Genomic DNA, 25,790 nt, shown 5'->3' with positions numbered 1-25,790 from the left:
TGCCTCTGAGTGCTTGGGATTAAAGGCCTTTGCCACCACTCCCTCAGTGAGAGTCCTGTGTTGGAGGATATTTGACTGCACTTTGAACACCAAGATTGTGCACTGAAAAAAAAAAAAAAAAACTTGTTGTGGCCTGCCTCAACTGTAGCACATATCCTTAATACAGGAGCTAAATAAAGTCAATCCTAGATCCAGAGGCAGAGCAAGCTGTCAGCTGTCAGGGGACTGAATGTAAGTAATCAGAAAGGAGGGTCTTTGAGTTGAAGGGGACTTAAGACAGTGTGGAGAAGGAAAGAGAGCTTTTTCCCTCTGGAACATGGGTAGAGTAGTAGTGTACTGGCTAGTTTTGTGTCAACTTGACACAGCTGGAGTTATCACAGAGAAAGGAGCTTCAGTTGAGGAAATGCCTCCATGAGATACAACTGTAAGGCATTTTCTCAATTAGTGATCAAGGGGGGAGGTCCCCTTGTGGGTGGGACCATCTCTGGGCTGGTAGTCTTGGGTTCTATAAGAGAGCAGGCTGAGCAAGCCAGAGGAAGCAAGCCAGTAAAGAACATCCCTCCATGGCCTCTGCATCAGCTCCTGCTTCCTGACCTGCTTGAGTTCCAGTCCTGATTTCCTTTAGTGATGAACAGCAATGTGGAAATGTCAGCTGAATAAACCCTTTCCTCCCCAATTTGCTTCTTGGTCATGATGTTTGTGCAGGAATAGAAACCCTGACTATGACAAAGAGGAAGGTCAGCTGGGAACATTCTCCGCCTCTCTGAGCCAGCAGGGTTTTCACCAGAGCATCTGGCTCCTGAATATTCATTGCTAAAATCAAACAACTGGGATTTCTGTTTTTAAAGCAACAGTCTTCTCTTACTTGTACTTGCGTCTTAGGCTAGCACAGAGTATACAGCAGTCCAGGCCTTCTACGTGGATGATGGTGGCATCTACCTGGCCCAGTTTCACCCAGGATCTGTCTTCCTGTGCCCAAACTGAACACCAGATAAAGGTTATAACACATAGTAGGACACCAGAGACAGAGGCTGGGTCGCAGGGATGAGTTGCCTTGAGAGAAGGATGGCTGGGGGTGGGGTAGTTCTAGGGGTCCCCTGGGACATGGCCAAAGCTTTAGAACATTGACTCACTCCTGCCCTGTAGGACAGTTTCTATGTGTAGGATGGTCTGGGGCTCAGATGTTACCAATGCTGGCCTAGAAGCCCTGAGTTTGGCATTTCCAGGGGCTGGGAAGTATGAAGATGTGTTCCAGGAGTTTTGCTGCCGCCATGACTACATGGTCTAATTAGAGTTACTAATTATTAAAGTTACTGGTGTGCATGTACATTCCTTGTTTTTAATTGCATTGTTATTTTGTTTTGTTGAGACAGGGAACCTACTATGCAGACCAGGCTGGCCTTAAACTCTGCCCTCTGAGTGCTAGGATTAAAAGTATGTGCCGCCACACAGTTTTCTAAAGGGCGTGGTGGTATATATACTTTCTGAAGTTCCAAACCTGCTCTTGGGAGTCTTCCATTCCTAGCTTGACCAGTTCAGTTTCAGAACTATAAAAAAAGGTCTTCCTGAGGTGTTGGGGCATGTGTGTGTCAAAGAACAGCAGTGAAAGAAAGCAGCCCAGGTGCACAGAACATGCCAACCATGGCAGACACTGCGAGGGGAAGGGAGTAAACCCTGTGCTCTCTGGAGGCATCCCCTCTGGGGACACAGTGGCTCTCACCATGGAGCGTCAGAGTTTCTAGCCACCCTCTTTTTCATGTCCCCACTTTTTTTTTTTTTTATTTTTGACTCTGGAGCATTCTTCAACACTCAGAGCATGACCAGAAGCCACGCAGGTGTGTCCCCAGAGCTGAGCCCCAAATGGCCCCACCCTTTATGGGCTTGCCCCCAGTGTTATATTATCAGAAACTGGCATTTCTGGGGGCTACAGTTGAACTAGGCACAAAGCCCTCTGTGCCTTTTACCCACTGAGGGTGAGCTATCTCCACTGAGCTGTGTGTCAGCCATTGGAGCTCCAAGACACCTTTGGGACCCTGAAGGGGCATGATGTGGCCTCAGAGGACTGACCTTACCTGTTACGATTTCTGTTGGTTGTTGCCCGACCCCTACCCTCCAGCTTGACACAAGCCAAGGTCATCTGGGAAGAGGAAACTTCAGTTGAGAAAAAAATGCCTCCATCAGATTGGCTTGTGGGCAAGTCAGTGAGCATATCTTCTTGATTGATGATTGATGTTGGGGAGCCTAGCCCATTATGTGTAGTGCCACCTCAGGGCAGGTGGTTCCAAGTTGTGTAAGCTATGGAGAGAGTCTTAGTTAACGTTCTGTTGCTATGAAGAGACACCATGACCAAATCTTGTAAAGGAAAGCATTTAATTGGGGGCTTGCTTACCGTTTCCGAGGGTTAGTCCATTATCAATCGTCATGGCAGAGGGTGTGGCTACAAGCCGGAAGGCATGGTGCTGGAGTGGTCACTAAGAGTTTTACATCCTGACTGCAGGCAGGGACTGGGGGCTGCAGGGGCTGGGGGAGACACTGGGTCTATTGTGGGCTTTTTAAATCTCAAAGACCACTCCCAATGACACACCACCTCCAACAAGGCCACAGCAACGGATCCTTCCAAACAGTTCGCCAACTGGCAACCAAGCAGTGAGCATCTCTGAGGGCCATTCTCCTTCATACTACCATAAAGAGCAAGCCAGGAAGCAGTGTTCCTCTGTGGCTTCTGCTTAGCCCTGCTTCCAGGTTCCTACCCTGACTTCCCTTCATGATAGACTATAAACTAAAATTAACTCTTTTCTCCTCAAGTTACTTTGATATTAGTGTTTAATCACATCAATGGAGAAAAAGCTAGGAGGATTCCAGGGAAGAACTAAAGAATGGGATGCTGGCTGCTTTCCCTGAGGACCCGAGGGATATGCGCACTAAGCTTCTATTAGCCGTCACCCCAAGAAGGTGGACATGAAGTTAGACCATGGAGGAAGGAGGAGGCGTAGGGTTCTGGAACCTATGTCCCTCTATTTGTCAGGGTCCTTATATAAGGTCTATAGCCTGGGGGCCCATTTGAGGAGATTTAAGGAGGCAGCTGGGGACAGCAGGGATCATATTCTGGAATTCCTCAGCTGAGTGGGAAGAAAACCAGCTGCCTCAGGGCCCCAAGATAGAGTATGCTGCCTGGCAGCTTGCAGAAAAGGAGACCAAATGTGCCAAATTTGAAATTTAGTAGATAGAAGGGATTCTCGGGGTACCTGAACCATCATGAGCCAAGAGTGACCCTCCTTCTTCCAGATCATCCATGCAAGTCCAGGCTTTGAGGTCCCTGCCCCCAAACCCACGTACTCTGGTTTACCTCAGGCCCCTGGCTTCAAAGTCAGGAGAGCCAGTATTTGGAGAGCTTTGCCCTGACTGAGCTGTGGCACCTTCAGGACAAGGGACCACAGCTGGCCCAGCAGCCATCTGTGGGAACCCTGTCTTCTGCCAGCCCCTCCCTCCTGTCCTTTTCTCCTGCCCCTGGCTGAGTCTCTCTGCTTCTTGGCCCCTTGGACCGCCCTTCCCTTTTGCCAAGGAGGCTCTAGAGGAAGGTCCTGGGAAACAGGAAACAGCAGCGTATGCTCTGCCACTTGTGGTATGTGCCACTTTGGGCCTCCATTTCCATCTCTGAGGAAGTCCCTGGATGAAAGTCTAAAGGTTCTTTTCAATTCTGGACATTAAGTCTCTACTTCCATAGATGAGAACACCGCCTCTGGAAATGTGTGCCTTTCCCCCTGTTTGGGGTATCATCAGTGGACTATTCCAATGGGGTTAAACGAAGCACCCCAACATTTCTGGTCTAGACAGGGCCAGAGAGAGAATGCATGTGATAATGACTTTGCCTTTGGGGTAATTTTAATGCTTGCAGACATACCCTCTTTTGCCTGGAGAAACATCTTTACGTCACAGGGTGGATAATACCTATGTTTTATAGATTGACAAAGCGAGGCTCTTCCAGGGATATATGGCCTCTGGTTATCAATATGTATTGGTAGAATGGGCGCATATATAGCCAGATGATCTGACTATGAAGAAATCACTGAGGACCCCAGATCCCAATAACGAATACAGAGTCACACCAGATAGTGCAGGCAGAAGCTGTCTGCCCGGGTGTGAAGCATTTGCTGCCACCATTTGTGCCAGTGCAGAGGTCAGACATCACCCTTACACCGTCCCCTGCGCTCCCCTCCCCCCTTCTTCACTATACTGCCCTTCCCATCAGCGCTAAACACAATCCCAGTTTCTCTGGGTAAAGAAGGTAGACCATCTACCTGACCCCTGACCCCTTTATCTCTCTCCCTCTAGACTGTAAATTCACCTGCCACCCGGAGTGCCGCAGCCTGATCCAGCTGGACTGCAGACAGAAGGGGGGCCCTGCCCTGGATAGACGCTCTCCAGAAAGCACCCTCACCCCAACCTTGAACCAGGTAAGCAGGGGAGCCCACAGGCCAGGCCGGAGAGCAGCCCCTGTAGGTGGCACAAGTCCATATATACAAGCTGTTCTCTGGCCACATGGAGCCTCAGACACACCCTACCACAGGGGTCTGGGAAGTGACAGGCCTGCCCTGTAGATTTCTCCATGAAGTCTATTTGGCCCTGGGTTCTGATCCAGGTATAGGTGCAGATGGGAGCAGAGTGGCTCCTAGAGAACTTTCTAGAAGACCTGAAGCTCCACACATCATCTTGCCTTTAGATCATAGATCCTTCCAGACTTCTCAGACCAACCTTTAAAGGGGCTGGGCATGTGTTCTTTCTCTGCAGAAGCAATGGGAGTATGGTGTCCTCAGTGGCTCATGATTCTGAGGTTTGCAAAGCACACAAATGGCCATGCATCTGAACTTTAATGTTTAGAGACTGGGCTGTAGAGGACAGAGTGTATTGATTGTTGTGTTAAACATTCATCAAGTATCTGTTATGTATCAAGTGCTGTTGAGGATATGCAAAATAAGTGATAACTTCAGAATGGTCCACAGAGAGCTTCCATGCTGGCTGGGGAATTGTAACACAGCTGACTGGTAGATACCAGGACATGTGTGCAGTAAGTATCAACCAGGTGTTTGGGGTACACTGTGTAATATTTCTGCTAACATTTAAAAAAGATCAAGGAAGGCTTCCCAAAGGAGGTGACATTTGATATGAGCCTTGTCCTTCAGGGTGAGGGCTTGCTGGTCAGGGAAGTTAAGTGTAAATAGGACATTACCCACTTATTGATTTAGCAAGGTTTTAAGTGTCCTCTATGGGGGACTTAGTGATACAGTTAAGAAAAATGGCTCGTTCCTGTCTTGTACTTACAGCAAGGTGAGGAAGGAGCAAACTGACTGTGAGGGGGAAATGCACAGGCATTATGGAGGACTCACAAGCAGTCTCAAGTCCCCACAGCTTTCAGGCATGTGCTCTGTGGTGCCCAAATGCCTGGCCCTCCCATGGACATTCCCAGGTCCCTGCTGTCTCTGTGCCTGCTCCCATGGAACAAGTGTGATATGTGCTTACAAGGGATTTTATCGAACTGTCCTAAGATGTACATTGAAAGCTTCGGTGCCCCCTCTTCAGCCTGTGGGGTCATGGCGACTCTAGCAGAGTTTGCAGCCAGGCCTCTGGGAGCAGCCTGGCCTATACATGAGACCTGAGATGCACTGATGAGCAATGCAGATTTCTGTCTTGCATTCTGTCTTATTTTGCTTTGCTTTGCTTTTTTTTTTTTTCTGCTGTTGGCAATGGAACCTGAAGCTTGCTGGGCTGGTGCTTTGACTGAACTCCCCCTCAGCAGCCTGTTAATGAACATTCCCTTATAAGACAGAGGACAAATAGCGCAGCATCCCTATAAGGGTTGTTTTTGTTGTTGTTGTTGTTTTGGTTTTGGTTTTGGTTTTTTTTTGGGGGGGGTTGGTTTTTTGGGGGGATTTTTGTTTCTGTTTTTTCCTTCTTGTTTTTGGAAGCAGGGTTTCTTTGCATAGCGTTGGCTGCCCTGGAATTCAATCTATAGAACACACTGGCCTTGCTGGCCTCCAACTCAGAGACTCACCTGCCTCTGCCTCCTGAGTGCTGGGATTAATGGTATGTGCCACCACTGCCCAGCCCCTAAAGTGTATTTAAACAACTGCTTTCCCCAGTTTCTCTTTCTCTTCGAGTACTGTCAAGTCTGTTCTTTCTGCTCCCAATCTTCCCTATCCTGGTTCCCCACTCCCTGGATCTGCTTCTTGGGGTCTCTCATACTCTGTCTAGGACAGGCTGCAGAAGGAAGCAGTTTGCCCCCTCCCCTGAGACGTCTGGCCCTGCCTGGAGATGGTTTGGTTTGTCAGCTGGGACCTAGTATGTAGAGGCCAGTGGTTCTGCTAAGTTGCAATATAAGCCACAGAAAGGCAGGATGGCAGCAACTGGCCCCAAATGTCAGCTGTGCTGAGGTAGAAAAGCCTCTGTAGGCTGTGGGCCAACTCCCAGGGCTGTGGACAGAAGGCAGGAAAGGGCATGGTTTTATTGCATACACACACACACACACACACACACACACACACGGTCTCTTTCTTAGAATGATGGCCAGGAGGGGCACTTTCCAGCAGTTCTGGCCTCCTTGGAAGAAAAGGCATCCTAGAGCCCTCTGGCTGAGTCATGGCTGTCTATCACAGAAGCAGCTCTGCAGCATTACAGAGATGTAAGAAACCCACACGGTGCCAGCCCCCAGCAGCAACAGCTCCTGTGGGCCCAGGTTTCTGGGTGCTGCCGCATGAGCCTTGGACAGGCTTGGCCCTGGCCTTCAGTAGAGTGCCCCGCCAGGCTCTGTGGGGAAAGCCAGGCCCTGATCCGGGTTCTTTGCTTCTTCTAAGAAACCTGTTCGTGCTGATTTCCGCCTTGGCTTGGACTGTGATACATGAGAACGGCAGGTCCTTTCTCCTGTCTGACTGCTGTTCTGCCTGGCTGAACTAACTCACCTCTTGCCATCTTCCTGAAGGTTTATCAAGGCAGAGGCCTAGGCCTGAGCTCAGCAGGTGAGGGCCTAATCCAGGGGATCTATTGTGAGGTCTCAATCCGGTGGCATTTCTTCTTTTTGCTACTTAAGGGAAAGAAGAACATAGATTTTTTTTTCATCAGCTGGAAAGAAGCAGTCTTACATGAATTTTCATGTATCCCACTGTATAAGCATTTACATGTGTGGGTGTGGGTGTGGGTGTGGGTGTGGGTGTGTGTGTTACTGAGAATTGAAGCCGGAGTCTTGTGCACTCACAAGAGGCATTCACGATCCACTACTGAACTGCAACTCCCAGCCTTTCATACATTTTTCAAAATATGACTGAGATCATTCTACAGATAGTATTTGGCCTTCACCTTTTAAAAGCAATAATGGCAGATTTCTGACTATCTCAGCAGAGGAAGGAAGAAGGGAAGGCAGATGTGGGAGGGCAGGATGGCTTAGAGCCTCATCTCTAGGCTGCAAACTCCTGAGGCCTTGTGGTCCCTGCACCTCCTTGGGAAAGCATGCGAGTTGCCTGCTTTTGCAAGGCAAAAGATGAACGGTTTTACAAGCCTTTCCTCTGGGATCCTCAAAGCTCCATGCCCTTCCCTCAGGCACCCTTAGTGTGATCAGACACATCTCCTGCAGGCCTTTCCTCTGGGATCCTCAAAGCTCCATGCCCTTCCCTCAGGCACCCTTAGTGTGATCAGACACATCTCCTGCAGGCCTTTCCTCTGGGATCCTCAAAGCTCCATGCCCTTCCCTCAGGCACCCTTAGTGTGATCAGACACATCATCTCCTGCAGGCCTTAAAAGTGTTCTTACTATGTCACCCCAGTGCACCCCAGTGCACCCACAGTGAAGCAGCCCAGCCCCTATGTGACAGCGACTCAAGAGAAGATGCTGCACTTGGCTGCACTTTGATTCTCATCCGAGCGTGCTCTCCCGATCCAGACAGCTCTGGCCCTCTGGCTGTTGACACACTTTTCTTGGGAATGGAATACACAGATTGTAAGAGACAAATTGAATCCCCCCTCCCACCACCACCACCCTGTTACTCAAACCCTATTTCCCATTTCTTCTACCCAGTAGACTCCTGAGCATCCTTCTGCAGAGACCATCTCCTCCAGCAGCAGTTCCCGAGCCACAGGCACTCTCTTGGCATAATCCTGCTTGGGGCCTTCTAGCCCTGCCTGGCCTTGCTGCACATGACTTGTTTATTTCAGTTCTCTGTGCATACGAGCGTTTTTTAAAAATTTATTTCTATTGACTTGTTTGTGTGTGTGTGTGTGTATGCTGTATATGTGCACATGTGTGTGTGTACATATGTGTGTGCTGTATGTGTGCACATGTGGGTGCAGTATATATGTGCACATGCGTGTGCAGGTACATATGTATGTGCAGTATACGTGCATGTGCGTTTGTGGGTACATATGTGTGTGCACATGTGTGTGCAGGTACATATGTGCATATGTGGAAGCCAGAGATCAACTCTGGGCATTGTTTTCTGAGACAGTCTCCCTGGAGCTTGGGCTCACTGATTAAGCGAAGCTAGCTGGCCAGTGAGCTCCAGGAGCCACATCTGCAGCGCTGTGATCACAAGCATGTGCTACTATGCCCAGCTTTGTACATATGTTTTGGGGATCAAACCTTTGGAGTGGGTAAAAGTCCACTCATCGATCTGACAACCCAAACTAGATATGGTCAGATGTCCTAAGGCAAGGGGGAAATTACTTCCTTCTGTGACCGGCTGTTCTAGAGGAAAGTATAGAGACTCCAAGAAGTAGATCCAAGGTCAAAGCCACAGCTCAGGTCCTTAGGTTTGTGTGGCAAGCAGCATCTGTGGGTGCATAAAGACCATGTCTCTCTGCAAGCACACACATCCATTCGACTAACCATAGAGGTCTAAGTCATTGTGCCACTGTGTAGGTGACCCTGTACCATTTCACCCAATGGACAAATGACTTCCAGATCTCCAGAGTGGATCGACCTGGCTGGTGGCCCTTCCACCCAGGAGGTCTCTGTTTCCTTTCTGCCTACATTCCCACCCCCCAAACATCACACACCCCTCCAAACAGACACACCCCTCCTCCCTGCCGTTCCTTAACTGAGCCCGCCACAGCTGAGAACTGACTCAGTTGGCAGGAGTTCAAATCTCCTGACTCCTAACCTGGAGTCACACAGGTTAGGAGTGCCTCCCACAGCACACTGTCTCCACTCCAGGCCCTGCTTTCCCAGGTCCTTCAGAAGAGGAGGGGCTGCAGTCTGTGAGCACGGGGCCACCACACGGGGGAGCCAGAGAAGAGGAAGAAAGGAGTCTGAAAGGACAAAAGTCTTTTTGTTTTTAATTTTTCATGCAGTATATTTTGATTATATTCTTTGCCCTTCTCCAAGCTTAATGGCTCTCTTCTTTGTCACAGAGATTCTTGGTGGATTTACTATATATATATATTTGTGTGTGTGTGTGTGTGTGTACACACACATACAGCCTGGAAATTCAAGTCCTAGAATTACATGCTGTGGCACCTTACCTGGATATACTCCTGTGTTTTGAAACTCTATCATTGGGTACATACAGTTCTAAGATTATTATGTCCTTATAATTGACCCCTTTATCGATGTGAAGTAGCTGTCTTTATCCTTGGTAACATTCTATGAATTGAAATACTTTCTTATATAGTTACTGAACTTTTTTTTTGAGATGCTGGGAATTGAACTTGGGGCCTCACACATATCGGGCAAGTGCGTTACCACTGAGCTAATATTCCCAGCATTGCATTCTTTGAATTCCTGTAAGCTTAGTTTTTCTTTTTTCTTTATGTTTTAAATTTTTTAATCTATTTACTTTACATCTTGATTGCTGTACCTGCCTCCCAGTCCCCCCTTACATAATCCCTTCCCCCTCCCCCACTCTTCTCCTCTGAGGGGGTGGAGCTCTGCCCCCCATCCCCCATATGGCTATTTGCTTTTTGTGCTTGCATGTGTGCAAGTATATGCATGTAGTGTTTGGGGGGAGGGGGACAAAAGCTGTGTCTGAATCCATACCATGTATACATGTAGAGTCCAGAGAGGGTGTTAGGTGGCTTTCTCTATCACTCTCTACCTAGTTAGTGAAAGACAGAGTCTCTCACTGAATCTGAAGCCAGCCATGTGTGCTGGGTGGCTGGCCAGGGAGTTCTTGGCTTCTGCCGGTCTCTGCCCTTTAATGCTGGAGTTCCAGGCATGCACAGTCATGTTTAAGTTCATGTTGGAGATTCAGACTTAGTCCCTCATGCTTGCAGGGGAGTGTTCTTACCCACTGAGCGATCTCCTCAACACTACAGTGTCTTCCTACAGCCGTGTGTTGTTTAGCCATAGGGATGTGTTCTGAGAAACGGGATTTGTCAGTCTGTAAAGGTCATGTGTTGACACAAACTTTGGCATGGCTTGTTACACTCTTGGCTTGTGTCGAGTGTATGCAGATACATGCCTTCAGCTTCCCATGTCTGAAAAGGTCCTTGTTTCGTCTTTGGATATGAGTTGAAAATTCTAAACTGAAAGGCTTTTTCTTTTGTTACTTTAGTGTAAATTCATTTGATACACCAATGTCACTATTATCTCTCTTGTGGTTCTCACCTCAAACTGTTCTCTGTCTCGGGTCATCTGTATGTGACACAGTCTCCTTCCCAGGCTGTGTCTACATCTCCCTCCCTTCTCTCTCTGGTTTTTAAGACAGGGTTTCTCTGTGTAGCCCTGGCTGATCTGGAACTAGACCAGGCTGACCTTGAGCTCAAAGATCCTCCTGCTTCTGCCTCCTGTGCAGGAATTAAATGTGTGCGCCACCACCGCCTGGCCCGCTCTTTACTGTGACTTTTGACTATTTGAGTATCATGTGCTTTGCTGATGGATATTTCTTTTGCTTGGGGTTCATTCGCTTTGTTGGCTGTGTAGGTTTATGTTGCCCTCAAAATCGGGGAATTTGTAGGCATTTCTTCAGGTTTTTCCACCCTCTGACTGCTTTCCTCTGGGGGAGTCCACTTACATATATTATCGTTTGGCTCTTTGCATTTGTTCTACAGCTTACTGCTTTTGGTCTTTTTGGAGGTGTTGTTGTTGTTGTTGTTGTTGTTTTCTCTGTTTCCTTGGGGCAGTTACTACAGCCATCCTCTGTCCACCATAAAGTGGAGGCGACCTGCCACCTATAGCATGTGAACATTAGCACGAATGCGGAAAAGGCGGAGATCCAGCCCAGTCTCTCCTGGCAGACTTGGGAAGCGAGGGAACAGCGTGCATCAGATTCCCACCGGTCTCTTCAGTGTTTGCTTGGTTCTCATGATTACAATTTAGCCTATGTTTCTGTCCTGACTCGTTTCCTAGAGAAGGAATGGATCATCTTTCTCCCAGTGAATTCCAGAAGTGGCCAGACAGGTGCCAGCCCGTCCACATGTGCCACAGGGGAGCCAACTCTCTCTACCTGACTCTGGCTACACTTGGCATACCCTGTGCCATGGCATCTGTGTCAATTCCCTACCATTTCAGAGCCAGCACTACTACCTAACCTAACAACTCACCTGCACCCAGAACCTTCCACACAGGAGCCTCTCAAGGCCACTTTGCCCGGCATAGGGAGAACTCATTTTTTGCCGTGCCAGAGCCAGATACCTTCAAAACAGGATAGTACCTGAGAGCCTGCCTCTAAAAAGGGATGGAACTCCAATTCTGTCCCCCGAAAAGCTTGGGAGCCCCTGTGACATTTCTTTGTGCTCCCCACAGCCTGTGAGCAGTGGTCTTCCAAGATGGTCATTCCCGAAGCCCTGAGGTACATGGCAGCAGGACCTTCCTTTCTGTGGGTAGTACCATGAGGGCTAAAATCTCACAGTAGAAGGCCACCCCACCCCAGATTCTACAAGATTAGCCGCGCACTGGACGGGGGACCTGAGGGAGAAAGTTGCTGAACAGAAACACTCCTGTTCTCTAGTTTCACGAAAGGACAACAAGGGCACAGACTCCAGACCTGGCCCCAGCCTGATCACGAGCTCTTCAGGGCGTCAGCTTCTTGGTGTGGGTGGCTGAGTTAATCCAACTGCACTCACAGTGTGTATGCATCCAGACTCTGTCGGAGCTCTTAGCCTGGCAGTCAAGCAAGAGAAGCGTGGTGTGGGCTAGTGTCTCCGAGAAAGTGAATCTCCAGTGAGTCTAACCTAAATGGTATACAGATGCTTATCTTGTAAGACAGGAAATCGTCTGTGGAAAAACTGAGTTGTCTGCTTTACACGGCCCCATGTCGTGCTCAGAAATGCCACCCCAGGGACGGGAGATAGCGGTCTTAAGATTGAACCTAAATAAGACATCTGGGAAAAGGATGCCTCTGAGGAAGGTGTGGGACGTGTGGTCATCACTGGGGGACAGGAAGCAGAGGACAGAGGAAGGGGTGTGTGTATGTGTGTGTGTGTGTGTGTGTGTGTGTGTGTGTGTGTGTGTTGAACACATACATCTATGTATGTATACATGTGGTAGCCAGAGAACAGCCTCAATGGCCATTCCTCAAGAATGCTATTTACCTTATTTCTGTGTGTTGGGGTGGTATGTGCAGGGGAGTACATAGAGAATGCTCATGCATGTGTGTGCATGTGCATGAGAGGCCTGGGAAGGGCATCAGATACCTTCCTTGGCCACTCATGACATTAACCCTAACACTCAGTGACTCAGCTGACCTGGCTGTCCAACAGGCCCAGTGGTCCCTACTGTTTCCTCCTCCCCGGCTCAGGAACATAGGTGCGTGGCATCGTGCCGGGCTCGTTATATTGGTGTTGGAGGTTGAACGTAGGTCCCCGTGCTTGTGTGACAAGCCCTTTATTGACTGAGCTGTCTCCCTAACCCCCAGAAGAAGATTTTGACAAACAGAGAGAGCACAAGAAGGAAGGATGGCTTCTGGGAATGCAAGTCAAATTTAGCACAGCTGTAAGGAGGGAACTTGGTTGTGGCTGCTGCCTTGATGGTAATGGGCTGAATCTCGGGACCTGTCAGCCAGCCCCAATTAAATGCTGTCCTTTATAAGAGTTTCCTTGGTCATGGTGTCTGTTCCCAGCAATAGAAACCCTCCCTCAGACACTGGGGCTGAGTTAGGAGAGATGGCTCAGAGGTTAAAAGCACTGGTTCCTCCAGAAGTATTGGGTTAGGTTCCTGACTGTCCAGTGGCAGCCAGCAACCATTTGTAACTTCAGTCCCAAAGACTCCAACACCTGGACTTCAGGGGCACCAGGCACATAGGTGGTGTGCAGACATACACAGGCAAACACACTAGTCCTTGCCCCCCAGTGTCACCGCTTTTCGGGAACATGCAGAACCCCAGGATGAATATGACAAGGGCCATGATCTCCTGTCAGGATGACATGTGAGCCAGGAGGACAGCCTAGCATCATGTCTTTCATTGCCTGGCCCTGAGTCAGGGGAGTGGGCCACTCACCATTCACCAAGGGTTTCACAACCTGCGTGGTGCAGGTAGGGCTCTGCACAGCACACTTCGGGCCCAGTCCTGTCCCTGGCCCCATGGGCAAGGTCAGGCAGATCCCACGCTCTGTGGCTTACCCCTTATAAGTTTGAATTCTGCCACCCAAGCTCCTCCACGCCCCCTCCATTCCCAGGGACAATCGATATTACTGGTGTTCATTATTCAACATCAAGATTCCAACTAGGTGTTCACGACAGATTGACAGACAACAGACAGACAGACAGGCTTCCTCCTTTTCAGACTCTAAGGCCTCAGTCAGGATTTTTCCCCCCTAAAAGCTGCTCAATATGCTCTATTGGGTATGATCTTTGCTGGTTTCTTTTCATCCCCTGGGACTCTTTCTGCAGCCTCAACTTTGCTGACTTCTTACTCCTGGCCTCCTTCCAAGCCTAGATCCACTGGCAGGCGGTGGTGGACGGGAAGGATAGCGTACCTAGGAGTCAGGAGGTTTTGCAAGGAATGAGCTGGATAGAACAAGTTACTGCCATTAGGGTTTTTTTTTTTTCACCTGTAAAATGGGCATAATATGACCAGCAGTCTCAACTAACCTGGACCCTTGAGGTCTCTCAGACACTGAGCCACCAACCAGGCAGCATGCACCAGCTGATATGAGGCCCCCAACACATATACAGCAGAGGACTGCCTGGTCTGGCCTCAGTGAGAAAAGATACTCCTAACCCTCAAAAGACTTGAGACCCCAAGCAATGGGGAGGCCTGGCAAGGGGGTAGGATGAAGGGATGTGGAGGTAGGGACATCATCTTGGAGACAAGGGGAAGGAGGAATGGGATGAGGAACTGTGGGAGGAGGGCAGACGGGGCAGGTAACGACTGGATTGTACAAAAAAATAAAATAAAAGTAATAAAAAATGTTTAAAATGAGCATAATACCTGCTCTCAAGGTTATGTAGTGGCCTAAGCGAAGTGTGGGTATCAAAGGCACTCCGAGGGACTGGAGAGATGGCTCAGCAGTTAAGAGCACCGCCTGCTCTTCCAAAGGTCCTGAGTTCAAATCCAAGAAACCATGTGGTGACTCACAACCATCTGTAATGAGATCTGATGCCCTCTTCTAGTGTGTCTGAAGACAGCAACAGCATACCCACATACATAAAGTAAATAAATCTTTAACAAAAAAAAAAAGGCACTCTGAAAACCCTACTCAGCATCACCTCACAGTGTCTGGAATAGCACGGAGCAACGCTCTATAAGAAGGCAGCATCCCTGAGAAAGCCTTCCTCCCCGCTTCTGGCATCTTATATGCTATACACAAGAAGAGACTTGCGCTGGTTCCTGGGAGGCTGGAGCCTCGCGTTTGACAAGGTTGTTATTAGCCGTGTTTGAGATCACACGTTCTGAATGTTGTAACACTGAAGTGGGATTGCGGAGCTCTGTCAGTGGCCCCCAAGGATACAGGGTGGTCACAGAGGATCTGAGGCCCATATTGTTCCACTGGGCCTAGAGGTCGGCTTTATTAAAAACCGTGAGGCATTTTCTAGCTGGACAACGAAGGTAGGAGGTTGGGGATGGCCTCCTCTGAGCATTCATCCAATCAACATCAGAGACGTGGAAGCCGATAGCAGCCTCCTGGCTCAAACCGCTGTCTCTGGGGAAAGCCTCCCAGGCTCTAAAGCACCCATTTGATGATTGCTGTGGGCAGAGCCAAGCCCTTCCTCAGCATCTCAGGGAGACCTCCCGTGACTCCTAGCAAACCTTCCTTGCTCCCTTACTCTTCCCCCATCTCTAGCCTGCTATCTGTCTTTCCTTACCTGCCTTCTAGGGAGAGGGAGCATTCAAGGTTCTGGGTTGATGGCACCACCCCAGGGTGCTGTTATCTAATGGTTTCTCTATGGGGTGATGGAACCATACTGTGTTACAGCTTTAAAGCCCCTGAACACAGACAGGTTTGACTGAGGAGAGGAAGAAGGTTCCTCACAAAGTAACCACTGCTTAAAGTGGAGTGTGCAGCTCTGTGTCTGAGGCTGGGGAGTCTAACCTTCTGCCAGCCCCAGCCTCCCAGGCACTGGATTAGTTCAGAATTTTAAGAACAGCCACAAAGACTTGGGTCCTGAGAGCCTGCCTCCTCACCCCATCTCCAGGCCGTCCTGGGGTCCACAGACTCTGGAAGTGCAGCTGGCTCTCTCTGAAACACGGGCTTCCAAAGGCTGGGTTTTCACTTCCTGGAGCTCCAGGTTCCTCTGCAGTTCAAGCTGGCAGAGTGTCCATCAGACAATCCTACCCCAGCAGATGGATGGGACATCACAGTGACGCAGAGCAAATAGACCCTCGAGTCACGGCTCTGGCCTGCCCCTGTCATACATGGCCTGTTTGCATGACTCTAAGCTTTGCCTTCCTCCTCCATGCAATGGAATTAATGGCCTCTATTTAATGTTTAAAATTAATGACAGACAGCATGCCATCACCCAGCACATATGGTTGTTGCTCAAACAACGGTAGCCCAGATTGCTGTCAGACCTCTGTGGTCTGGAAGGATCTGTCCCAAATAAGAAAAGCACTCCTTCTAGCCCGCCTAGGAATGACTTGATCTGGCAGAGAGCCTCCTTCATCAGACTGCCAGGAAAATGTGCAAATAACCCGGTGCTGTCTGCCGCCTCTTTGATGGTGGAGTTCCGTAGATGGAAGGGTGGATGGGCCTCACCCTGCATCACTTTCTCCTGGGACTTGCAAGTGCTCATTAGACCCGGCAGTTTTCTCTGGCCTTTTCAAGTTAAAACATTGCTTCTTCTCCAGGCAGGCAGGATAACGATTTCCCTCTCCTGTTACTTCTCTAACCACCACCTGACCTAGCGCCTGGAAAGGCAGAAGGATATCAGGGTGAAGGGATGGAGTAGAGGGCATGGGAGCAGTGGAGGGATGTAACTTTACTCCAAAGCCATCACCACAGCAAGTGAGGAAAAACTGCTTCCAGAAGCAGCAGGAAAGGGCCAAGGGAACTGTCCCCCTCAGGTCCATCCTGGTTGGTCCCTATGCTGGAATCTCCACCAGGAGTCCTGGGCACTCAGCCGGGGGGGGGGGGGGGTGAGGGGGGATGAGTGACACCCAGCAGTGTTTTGGGGAACCTTGCTAGAGGAAGTGGCTTTAGAGCTGCACAGAGCAGTACAGGAAAGGCACTGGGAGGGAGGTGTAGGGGTGGCTTGTCAGCACATGGGGCGGGGAGCCAGCAGGCAGACACAACGCTCAAGACCACAGATGGGGGTGCCAGAGAGCAAGGTGCGGGGGCCCCAGGGGCCCCAAGCTGTACAGGCACTTGAAACCCCAGTGAAGGAAGCAAGCACAGACTGCCTGCCCGAGAGCAGCCTGGTAACCCACTAGAACCCGCACCTGGGCGCAGAACAGAAGGGCCCCTTGAAAACAGCCCCTGCCCTGCGGTCCGATGAGCTCAGACTCGGGCGGGGCCCAATGACCGTGGACAGCAGCATGAGCAGCGGGTACTGCAGCCTGGACGAGGAACTGGAAGATTGCTTCTTTACGGCTAAGACCACCTTTTTCAGGAATGTTCAGAGCAAACAGCCTTCAAAGGTAAACCTGGTGGTTACAAGCGCCCTCAAGGGAGAAAATAAGCTCCATGGTCTCCGAGGGAAACTGTGGCATCCTGCCTCCCTCGGGTAGAGCCATGCGCTGGTAGAGTGGCTTTGGGGCCTGCTCGACTCTGATCAACCCTCCTTTCAGTATTTCCTGTCCTTAGACCTTTCAGAATGGCTCTCTAGGATTTGGAGACCTCACTGATTCATGGGTGGCTGCATGTTCACGTGTGCTCGAATGAGTAACGGGACACCTTCTCTGTCTTGTTCCCCTCCTGATCTGAGTTTACAGCTTGCAGATGGGAAAGATGGGAAATGGCACCCAGACCCTCAGGAGATAAATACAAGTTGAGACTTCCGTGTTGTATGTGGCTAGGAACCATTTTAAAAACCTAGTCTAGCAACTAGGTTTGCAGAAGTCCGGAATGGTTTCAGAGACGGGCTCCTCGCCTAGGCTGCCGTCATACTACTGTTTTAGGTCCTCAGTAGGCTTGGGCAATCTGAAGGGATTGTGTGATTCTTAAACATGCTGGCCTTTGGATACCCAGCCAGGCGGGTCCTCTGGCATTCTCTCCTGAGTGCCAGCAGAGCCTCCCATGCAGGCTGCCATGTGTGTTGGCAGGGGCAAAGGTGTGATGTTTATTGAGCTACTTAGGCAGTCAGTTCTAAGCCAGGACTGGAGAGGCCACCTCCAAGGGACAATTTGTACACAGACGAGAGTAACCATTAGCAGGTGTGTGGCAAGGTCATCGTTAGGACAGGTCCAAAGAGAATGACCTCAAAACTTCCCTAAGTCTATCTGGGAGGCTCCTTTGTGAATAATCCACCTTGCCTGCAGGGCCTGTCCTTGCTGAGTTCTGACTTTGGGCTCTGAGCCTTTCCTTGATGAGCTGGTGATCCAAAACCCAAAGGCGGCTTGTGATTTTACTAAAACAAGCCTGTGGAGCCAAGGACTTGCTTTTGGGGTTGGGGGACAGGAGGATAGTAGTTCCTTCTGTGGCTAGGTAGGCCTCAGGCAGAAAAACATCAGTGTACAGGGGAAGTGTCCCACCCTTTCTTGGGGTTCTTGCTTCATTGTGAACCCCTCCCCCAGTCTTGGGCGGTGGATCATAATCGAGACTACAGATTTGGGAGCAAAAGAATTGTGAGCAGCTACAGAAAATACCTGCAGGGCATGGGGAATTTGAAAAGCTTTCTAGGTTATTCTGACCTGCAACTGTTGTTTTATTGATTTAGCAAGTTTTGTTACTGGCCTGGGAAGAAATGGTTCCTGTTTTAAAAAAAAACATCTAGCTTCTGACTTGCTTCTCACTGTGGGGCTGGTCCCAGAGGGTGAAAGCTTTGCATAGCCAGCGTGAGAAGGGGCCTCCACAAGAGTCTCTTTTACTTGCCCATTGAAAAAGGCAGTTGTTTCTGTTATTCCTGAAGAGAAATGGAAATAGCCTTACAAAGAAATATGCTGACATGGGCCTGGGAAGGGGATGGCTTTCTCTCTCCATTCTCTCTCTCCCTCTGGAGAGATGGCTTGCTTCAAGCCCAGGCACATACCCCCATTCTCCCCAGTGTAGATTTTTTCCCAGAAGCGGCCCTCCTTAACTTTGTATTAAAAAAAAAAAAAGAATTATTTATTTATTTTATATAAGTACACTGTAACTGTCTTTAGTCACACCAGAAGAGGGCACTGGATCCCATTACAGATGATTGTGAGCCACCATGTGGTTGCTAGGAATTGAACTCGGGACCTCTGGAAGAGCAATCAGTAACCTCTACTGAGCCATCTCTCCAACCCCAACTTTGTATCTTGGATCCATTACATGTCTTGGGTCCTTTGCACACTTCTTTACCACTTTGTCAATGTCTGTACTCTTAATAAGGATAGGAACCCTCTCTAAGAAACTCACCTTCTGTAAAACAAGATGGCGGACAGTACAGTAAGGGTTAGCTGCTCCAGGGAAGGAATGGAGGCAGCATGACCCAACTTATCCCTGAACATTCAGGACTGTTGTCAGGGACAGACAGCTTTTCTCAGTACTGGGCTAGCCTTTGGCACCAGGCTTACCCAGGGGTGGTGTAAGGCTCAGTGACTGGGCTCTAAAGTGCTCCCACTGGCATTGCAGAGGTGTGCAGGGCCAGCGGACAGCTGAGGAGGCGCTCGCCAAACTTTCTGGGGATTCCTCTTGTCAGTGGATTCCTCTTGTCAGTGGATTCCTCTTGTTAGTGGTGTTTTGTTGTTTTGTTTCTTCTTTACTAAATTTCCCAGCTCTACTAGACTCTTGGAGTCTGGAAAAGATTTCAGAGTGAACTGCCGTATCCTGACCCCATCCTGACCCCTAAGCAATCTTTGACTCCTACGTAAAGCGAAATTGCATTTGAGCTTCTAAGAATTTTTTTTCTTATCTCAAAGGGAAAGAGAGCATGTGTTTCCTTGGAGACTCCGGTCCCCTCAAGAAAGGCCGAGATTCTTCTGTAAATAGCCCTGTCAGAGCAACCTGTGTCAAGTCTTCAGTCTGTGCTTGGTGGGGCAGAACTGCAGGAAAGCCCCTCCACTGCTTGGCACCTTCCCCTGGAGGTTGTCCCTGACAGTCCCACATGCTTCTCTCCAGCCTTTTTGATGGGAGTGGGAAGTGAGGGACCCTCACCCCTTCATACTTAGGAGGTGTCTGGGGACAGCAAGGAGGAAAGGGACCAGCCCTGGGCCCACATGCTCTTTCCTCTGCAGAGGTGGCAGCTTCCTGGGGCAGTGTATTACATTTGAATCAGACTGGGGGCCTTTTGAGTCACACTGGCCAGTTTCAGGATGTTGAAGTGGGTACCCTCTGGATACCTTCCTGTTGACTGAGCAGAGTTTGTGTTTTCTGGGCCATGTGTACTAAAATGGGACTTCTGCTGGTTTGAAGGAGAATGAACCTGAGAGGCTAGGCAGTCTGTAAAGTTTGTACACTTACCCCCAGCTAAGATACTAGACATCTGCATGTTCAACAGATCTAGGACCGGATGATTCTGGGAGCCCAGCAGGGCATGGGGGCGGGGAGGGTTGTTCTGAGGAGACACGGAGCCTCTTTTGAACAATGCCAGAGTGCCACACTTGTCGGATGGAGGCAATGAGGTAAGACCGGCAGGAGGACTTGACCAGCGTGTATCTAGTGAGGTAGGGCCTGAACTAACCAACTGCTTCTCAGGCACTCTTCCTGCCCGGTGCGTGACCAGGACAGACACAGGCTTTGTCTTCTCTGGAAAGATACAAACAGCCATAGGCTGGATAAGGCACTGTAAGTCCCTTGCATTCCTCCAAGGTCAGGGGACCTTGACTCTCTGCGCCATGGCAGAAGGTCACTGTAATCTATTAAATATTGTTTAAAACTTATTTCCAGTGTTTATCCTAAAATGGAAAGACTACTTGCTGAAAAGCTCTCCTGTTTTTTTTTTCCCCCTGTGGATGTGGAGAAGGCAGACAGGCTCTGTTTATGATAGCATTATAGCTGAGAACACCCTGCTCCCCAGCTCCCCCACCACCCAGCTCTCTTTGGACTGCTCAAAATGTTTGAATTCTTTTTTTGTTCAAGAAAAACACCAGAAGGAAGCAGGCTACAGTGTTCTATACAACTCCTAGTTCTGTGTCTCATTTCTTCCATTGCTCCTTTGCCTGCAACAGGGCCTGTGGTTCTCAGGGGACAGCAGGCAAGCCTGGCGACCCTGAGACCAGTCTAGGAGATGCTCATCTTCCTGCCAGCAGCACACCCAGGCCTCAGTCACAGCATCTGCCCCTGGCCACCTCGGCAATTGAGAAAACACTAAATATAAGCCAGCTACAAACTTGGAGCAATCAAAATAAGCCAGGAATCGCAGATGGACCATCTTGTGGCTTTCGTGTGCTGTCCCAAAGGCTCACCCTGCCCAGGGCTAACCACAGACGATTTTGGGGACTGCTGTCCAGGAATGTGGTCTCTATCCCCTCCCTTCAGTTTGTTGCCTCCTTGGGCCTGTGCAACTGTGCTTTTCCCTGAGGAGATGCCAGTCCTAAAAGAGTGCCAACTGTGCCCTTCATGCCAAGGCAGCAGTGTGGACTTGGTTGCAGAGGTAGATGTAGACTGCCTGCTAGCTGACTTCAGTTGCCACAACTTTTAGCTTGTGCAGTCAAGATGGGTTACCTCTTATGACAAATCATCCCTAGGTTTTAGTCACTGTATAAATAAGTTGATTTTCCATTACAGAGAATTAAACTGGTAGCAGTCAGAGGAGTGAGGTACTCAGAATAACACCAGAGGTTCTTGTAAGCCAGGTCTAAGAAGAGTGTTTTTTTTTTTAAATAATTTCATACATGGGCTCCTCCTCTGATCCCCACCATCCCTCTCAAATTCACGACCTCCTTTGTTGTCATGTATGCATGTGTATATACATATATGTGTGTATATATGTGTGTGTGTATACATACATGCATACATACATAAGTATATGTACCCACTACAGGTAAGTATAGCATATATATATATATATATATATATATATATATATATATATATATATGTGTGTGTGTGTGTATATATATATATATATATACACACACATATATGTATATACACACATATGTATTCACACATACACATGCGCGCACAGCCTGCTCAGTCCATTCAGTGTTGGTCATGTGTGTATTTGTTTAGGACTGACCATGTGGGATTGGCTAGCCTATGTGCCTGGAGAAGACAGTTTTCCCTCTCTCCATAGTTCCCAATCGCCTTCATGTAGGAGTGGGGCCTTGCAAGATTCCCCCATCCATGCTGGCCCATCAATTGTTTCGAGCTTGTTGAGGCAAACAAACCTTGAGATTTCATGAGTGCAGCTCCCCTGCCGTGTATACAAGGCACAGCCTCAAGCAGAGGTCTAGGTCATCTGGTCCTTACAATCTTTCCACCCATTCTTCCATGGTGTTCTGGAGCCTTGGGCCCAGGGGTTGTGTAGTAGATGTATCCATTGTGGTTGGTATCCCATGGTCTGTTGTTCTCTGCATTTTGGCTATTTGTGGATCTCTGTAATAGTCTCTGTCTGCTGCAAAAAAGAATTGACTTTGATGAGAGGTGAAAGCCACACTTGCCTGTGGGTGTAAGGATAAGCATCTAGAATGCTGTTTAGGGATACGGCTTAGGAGAGCGGCAGGAGTATATTCCCCTGTAGGTTCTATCGGCTCACCACCCATGGGTAGCTGTTTAGATTTACCATTCCAGGCATGAGTTCCCTCTTAGTAAGCTGGCCTCAAGTTTAATTACATGGCTGTTAGTTGCCCACAAGATGTAAGGGCCCCATTACTACACCCCTGGGGACATCTTGCTATACTGGCCATTGTCATAGTCCATAAGTTCTACAGCTTGTTAGGACTGGCAATTGCTTTTCTCCTTTGGCAGCTTGCACAGAACCTTTGGATGCTGGGAACCAGTCTGTAGGGAAAAGGCATCTCAATGAGCTAGAATCAGTTCTACTAAATTCCTTCTAGTCCTGCATCCAAAGTGTCTGCTATCTTTAGCAATAGGGTCAGACCTCCAAGGTCTGGGGGGCAACCTAGGTGACAGCAATACCCTATATTAAGAGTCTCTTCAACTCCCTTGATCAACAACTCAAAAGGGGAGTATCCCATAGCTGGCAATGGGGCTTTGTTAGTCTAGCTCTTGCAGGAAGCATTATCACCCCAAGTGACATAACTTCATATATATGTATGTATGTATGTATGTATGTATGTATGTATGTATATATACATATATACTTACACATACAGACACTCTGTGTGTGTGTGTAAATATAAGAGTCTTCTACCCAATTGACATTGGCTAGAGCTGCTTCAGGCCACACCTAACCACAAGAAGAACTGGGACACAGTGTGTGGAAAGCCTTAGCAGTCTCTGCCACGCTTCTCCTGACTCCCTCTCTGAATCTTGGGAGCTCTGTTCACACTTTCTCAGGAAAGAGTGTGATCTCTGACCCCTAGCTGGCTGGGAGCCTGAGGAGTTTTAATCACTCCTCTGAAGTAGTTCCAAGGGTGCCCTGCCACCTGCATGGGGATTACTCTGAGTCACTCTTTGGAACTGGAGACTTAAGGGACCTACTGGCTTCTGAGTCTCTGCAAACAGGCCCTGGAGTTGCATTAATTCTTGCCTCAGATTTTCAGACTGTCCAAAATCCTGTTTAGGAAACACTTGCTAGTTCAGAAATTTCTCTAATAGGGATGCAAGTTGAGCCCTTATCACAGATTCCCAAGAAGTCCCTAAGCTGGTAACTAAAGGCCAGCAAGGTACAAGGCTATGTAACCAACCAACCAACCACCCACCCAGTAGAAGAAGCAGACCTTGGCCCCTGCCTACAGGGCTCCCCTTTACTCTCATCAGTGTGCTGGGCTTATGAGTGACAGACCTTTGAGATCTTTCCTAGCACCCAGGGTATAGGACAGTAGGCAGAACTGTCACAGAGTCCCCCAGCCACTAACTGAGGCTGCGGCCAAGTCACTTCACCCTCAGGCTCAGCTCCTTTATCTAGTCCTCTCCAGAATGCACACCTGTGACGGAAGTCAGCCTTTATTTTGCTCCCGAGAAAGGTTTACCTCCATTTGTATGGGAATAAACCCCTCTCGCCACTTCCTCCTGGGCCTGAGAGGGAACTAGGTAGTGAGCTCTTAATGTTTCAATTGTAAGGATTTCTGCTAAGGGGAGACCAGGAGGAGACCTGGATGCTAGCGTGGTCCTTCCTTCCAGCACCACCTGTACTTAGCCAAGCCAGCCTGTTCACTCTCAGAACTCAGGGCAGACCGCCCTGTGTTCTGTGCCAGGCCCCTCGCCTCGACCTCTTTCTTTGTAAGATTAGATTATTTCTGTCGATTGAGCTGGAATTTACCCGTTTCAGTGTGTGGAACATATACCATATACCTCTCCATTCAGTTTAGGAAGCAAGTTTCTGAGCCCTTGCTTCTTCCTGTCAAGCTGGGCTCTGGACTTAGCTCTCCAGACCATGAATGGAGAGACACTCACAGGCCCAGCCTGGGAGATTAATTCTTTCTCTCTGTTCACCCAGTCAGGTAACCTAGATCTGTATACAGTGTGACAATGGGCACCATTTCTGGTATAGAAAACCCAGACCTGCCCTTACCTGAGGTCTGTTTCCTCTTCTGCATAGCTCAGTATACAGTTATGAAAACTTAGAGACCTAAGCCTAATGGCAGCAGGCCTCCAGGTAAGGGGAGTCAGGAAAGACTGCACGCCCACCGGCAGGCACCGAAGTGTTAAGTGTTGTGGCAGCTGTACAAAGCCAAGCTGCCCTGTGCTAGCAGTGTGAGCACACCAGGTTGGGATTGGCTGGCCACTGAAGTTCCTCTGCCCCTTCCCTCCTGTGCTGCTTCACCACCATGGGCATCTGGTCTGTGTCCTGCCAGAAACCACGAGCAGAGCTAGAGCCTGGTCATAGGAATGGATTCTGAGTCTGAAGGGCTCAGGATGGGGCCCAACTTGCCTAGGAGCTAGATTGACCCTTAAGATGTTTGACATATAGAATGGAAGAGAAAGTTACAACTTTATGCCAACCATACAAACCCAGACTGCTAATGGCCTCCAGGTTTCTGGGGTCCTGGATTCATCTTTTACCTTCATTATTTATTCTGCAGTACCGGGGAGCAAACCCAGGGCCTGTGCACCCTAGACAGGTACTCTATCAGGAAGTCACAGCTGTGGCTCAACACAGAAAATACACAGAAAATTTACCATTCCAACCATCACTAAATGTCGTCCAGTTTCTGAAGCATGACATGATACCCTGCTGTTCAACTATCACTACCTCCATTTCTACAACTCTGGGGGCACTGGGGTTTGAACCTGAGGCCTTGTGTATGATAAAGCAGGTGCTTTGCTGCTGGGTCTGCAGACCCAACCTCCAGAACCTTTCATCTTCCCAAACTGAAATTCCTTACCTGTTTCATTACTCTAGGGGCGGAGACTGGGAGGACCCTACCAGGGCGTGTGTTCTTGGGTCTATTTTATTCCGCTTAGCATAGTGTTTCCAAGGTTTATCCACGGAACAGCATCGATGGTACTTTCTTCCTTTTAAAAGGTAAAACGCATTGCACTGCAGACATGAACTACATATTACACGTCCATCCTATCAGTGGATACTCAGGTTGCTCATTCCTGTGTTGTGTATATGCTTTCATTTTTTTTTTTTTTTGAATGTGCATCCAGAATTGGAATTGCTAAACGCTAGGTGATTCTAGGTTAACCTTTTGAGGACTCAGCATACTGTCTCCACAATACTTCTACCTGTTTGCACTGACCACTGAGATCGCTGACCTTGTTTGTCATCCTGACACACCCGGGAAGAGGGACCCACAGTGGAGGAATTGCCCCCATCAGACTGGCCAGCAGACATGGCTATGGGGCATTTTCTTGCTACTGGATGTTGTCCACTGTGATCCCGGCTGTAGACAAAAGGCAGCAGAACACACGCGAACAGTGAGCAGTGTTCCTCTGTGGTTTCTGCTTCAGCTCCTGCCTTGGGCGCCTGCTTTAGTTAATTCCATGAACGATGGACTATAAGCCAAAATCAACCCTTCCCCACAAGCTGTTGTGGTCAGTGCTTTATCACAGTAACAAAGGGCAAATGGAGACGGCCACTTAGTACCGGATGCACTCTACATCCAAACGTGCGGATCTCATGAACAGTCAAACGCGAGCTGAGTGGGGCTTTGTTGTGATTTAAGGGTTTTTCCCTAACTAAAAGATACCCACAGGATCCTGGGCTCAGTAAGCATGTGTGCACTGAACATT

At 49.0% G+C, this 25,790-nt stretch overlaps 2 protein-coding genes across 3 annotated transcripts in view; one reads left to right on the top strand and one right to left on the bottom strand.

Annotated features, from left to right (window-relative positions):
* The window catches only part of Rassf5 (Ras association domain family member 5), a 67,141-nt gene that overhangs the window by 27,491 nt on the left and 13,860 nt on the right, over positions 1-25,790 (top strand). The window contains exon 2 of one of the 2 annotated variants that reach the window (XM_021160848.2): positions 4,333-4,454. In XM_021160848.2, coding sequence (XP_021016507.1) covers positions 4,333-4,454 — 122 coding nt within the window. Of the gene's footprint in view, positions 1-4,332; positions 4,455-16,676; positions 16,997-25,790 lie in introns of those variants that run through there. The other variant, XM_021160862.2, reaches the window with a different exon arrangement.
* Positions 21,707-25,790, bottom strand: part of Eif2d (eukaryotic translation initiation factor 2D) — a 40,313-nt gene continuing 36,229 nt past the window's right edge. Inside the window, exon 15 of the mRNA XM_085840885.1 lies at positions 21,707-22,041. Within this exon, the coding sequence (XP_085697011.1) occupies positions 21,893-22,041 (149 nt within the window). The 3' untranslated portion in view covers positions 21,707-21,892. The remainder of the gene's footprint in view (positions 22,042-25,790) is intronic.

This window comes from Mus caroli, unplaced genomic scaffold, assembly GCF_978045245.1.
Source record: "Mus caroli unplaced genomic scaffold, Mus_caroli_1 scaffold_1, whole genome shotgun sequence".
Lineage (NCBI taxonomy): Eukaryota > Metazoa > Chordata > Mammalia > Rodentia > Muridae > Mus > Mus caroli.
The sequence above is the reverse complement of the archived record's forward strand: the minus strand, read 5'-3'. Positions and strand labels throughout refer to the sequence as shown.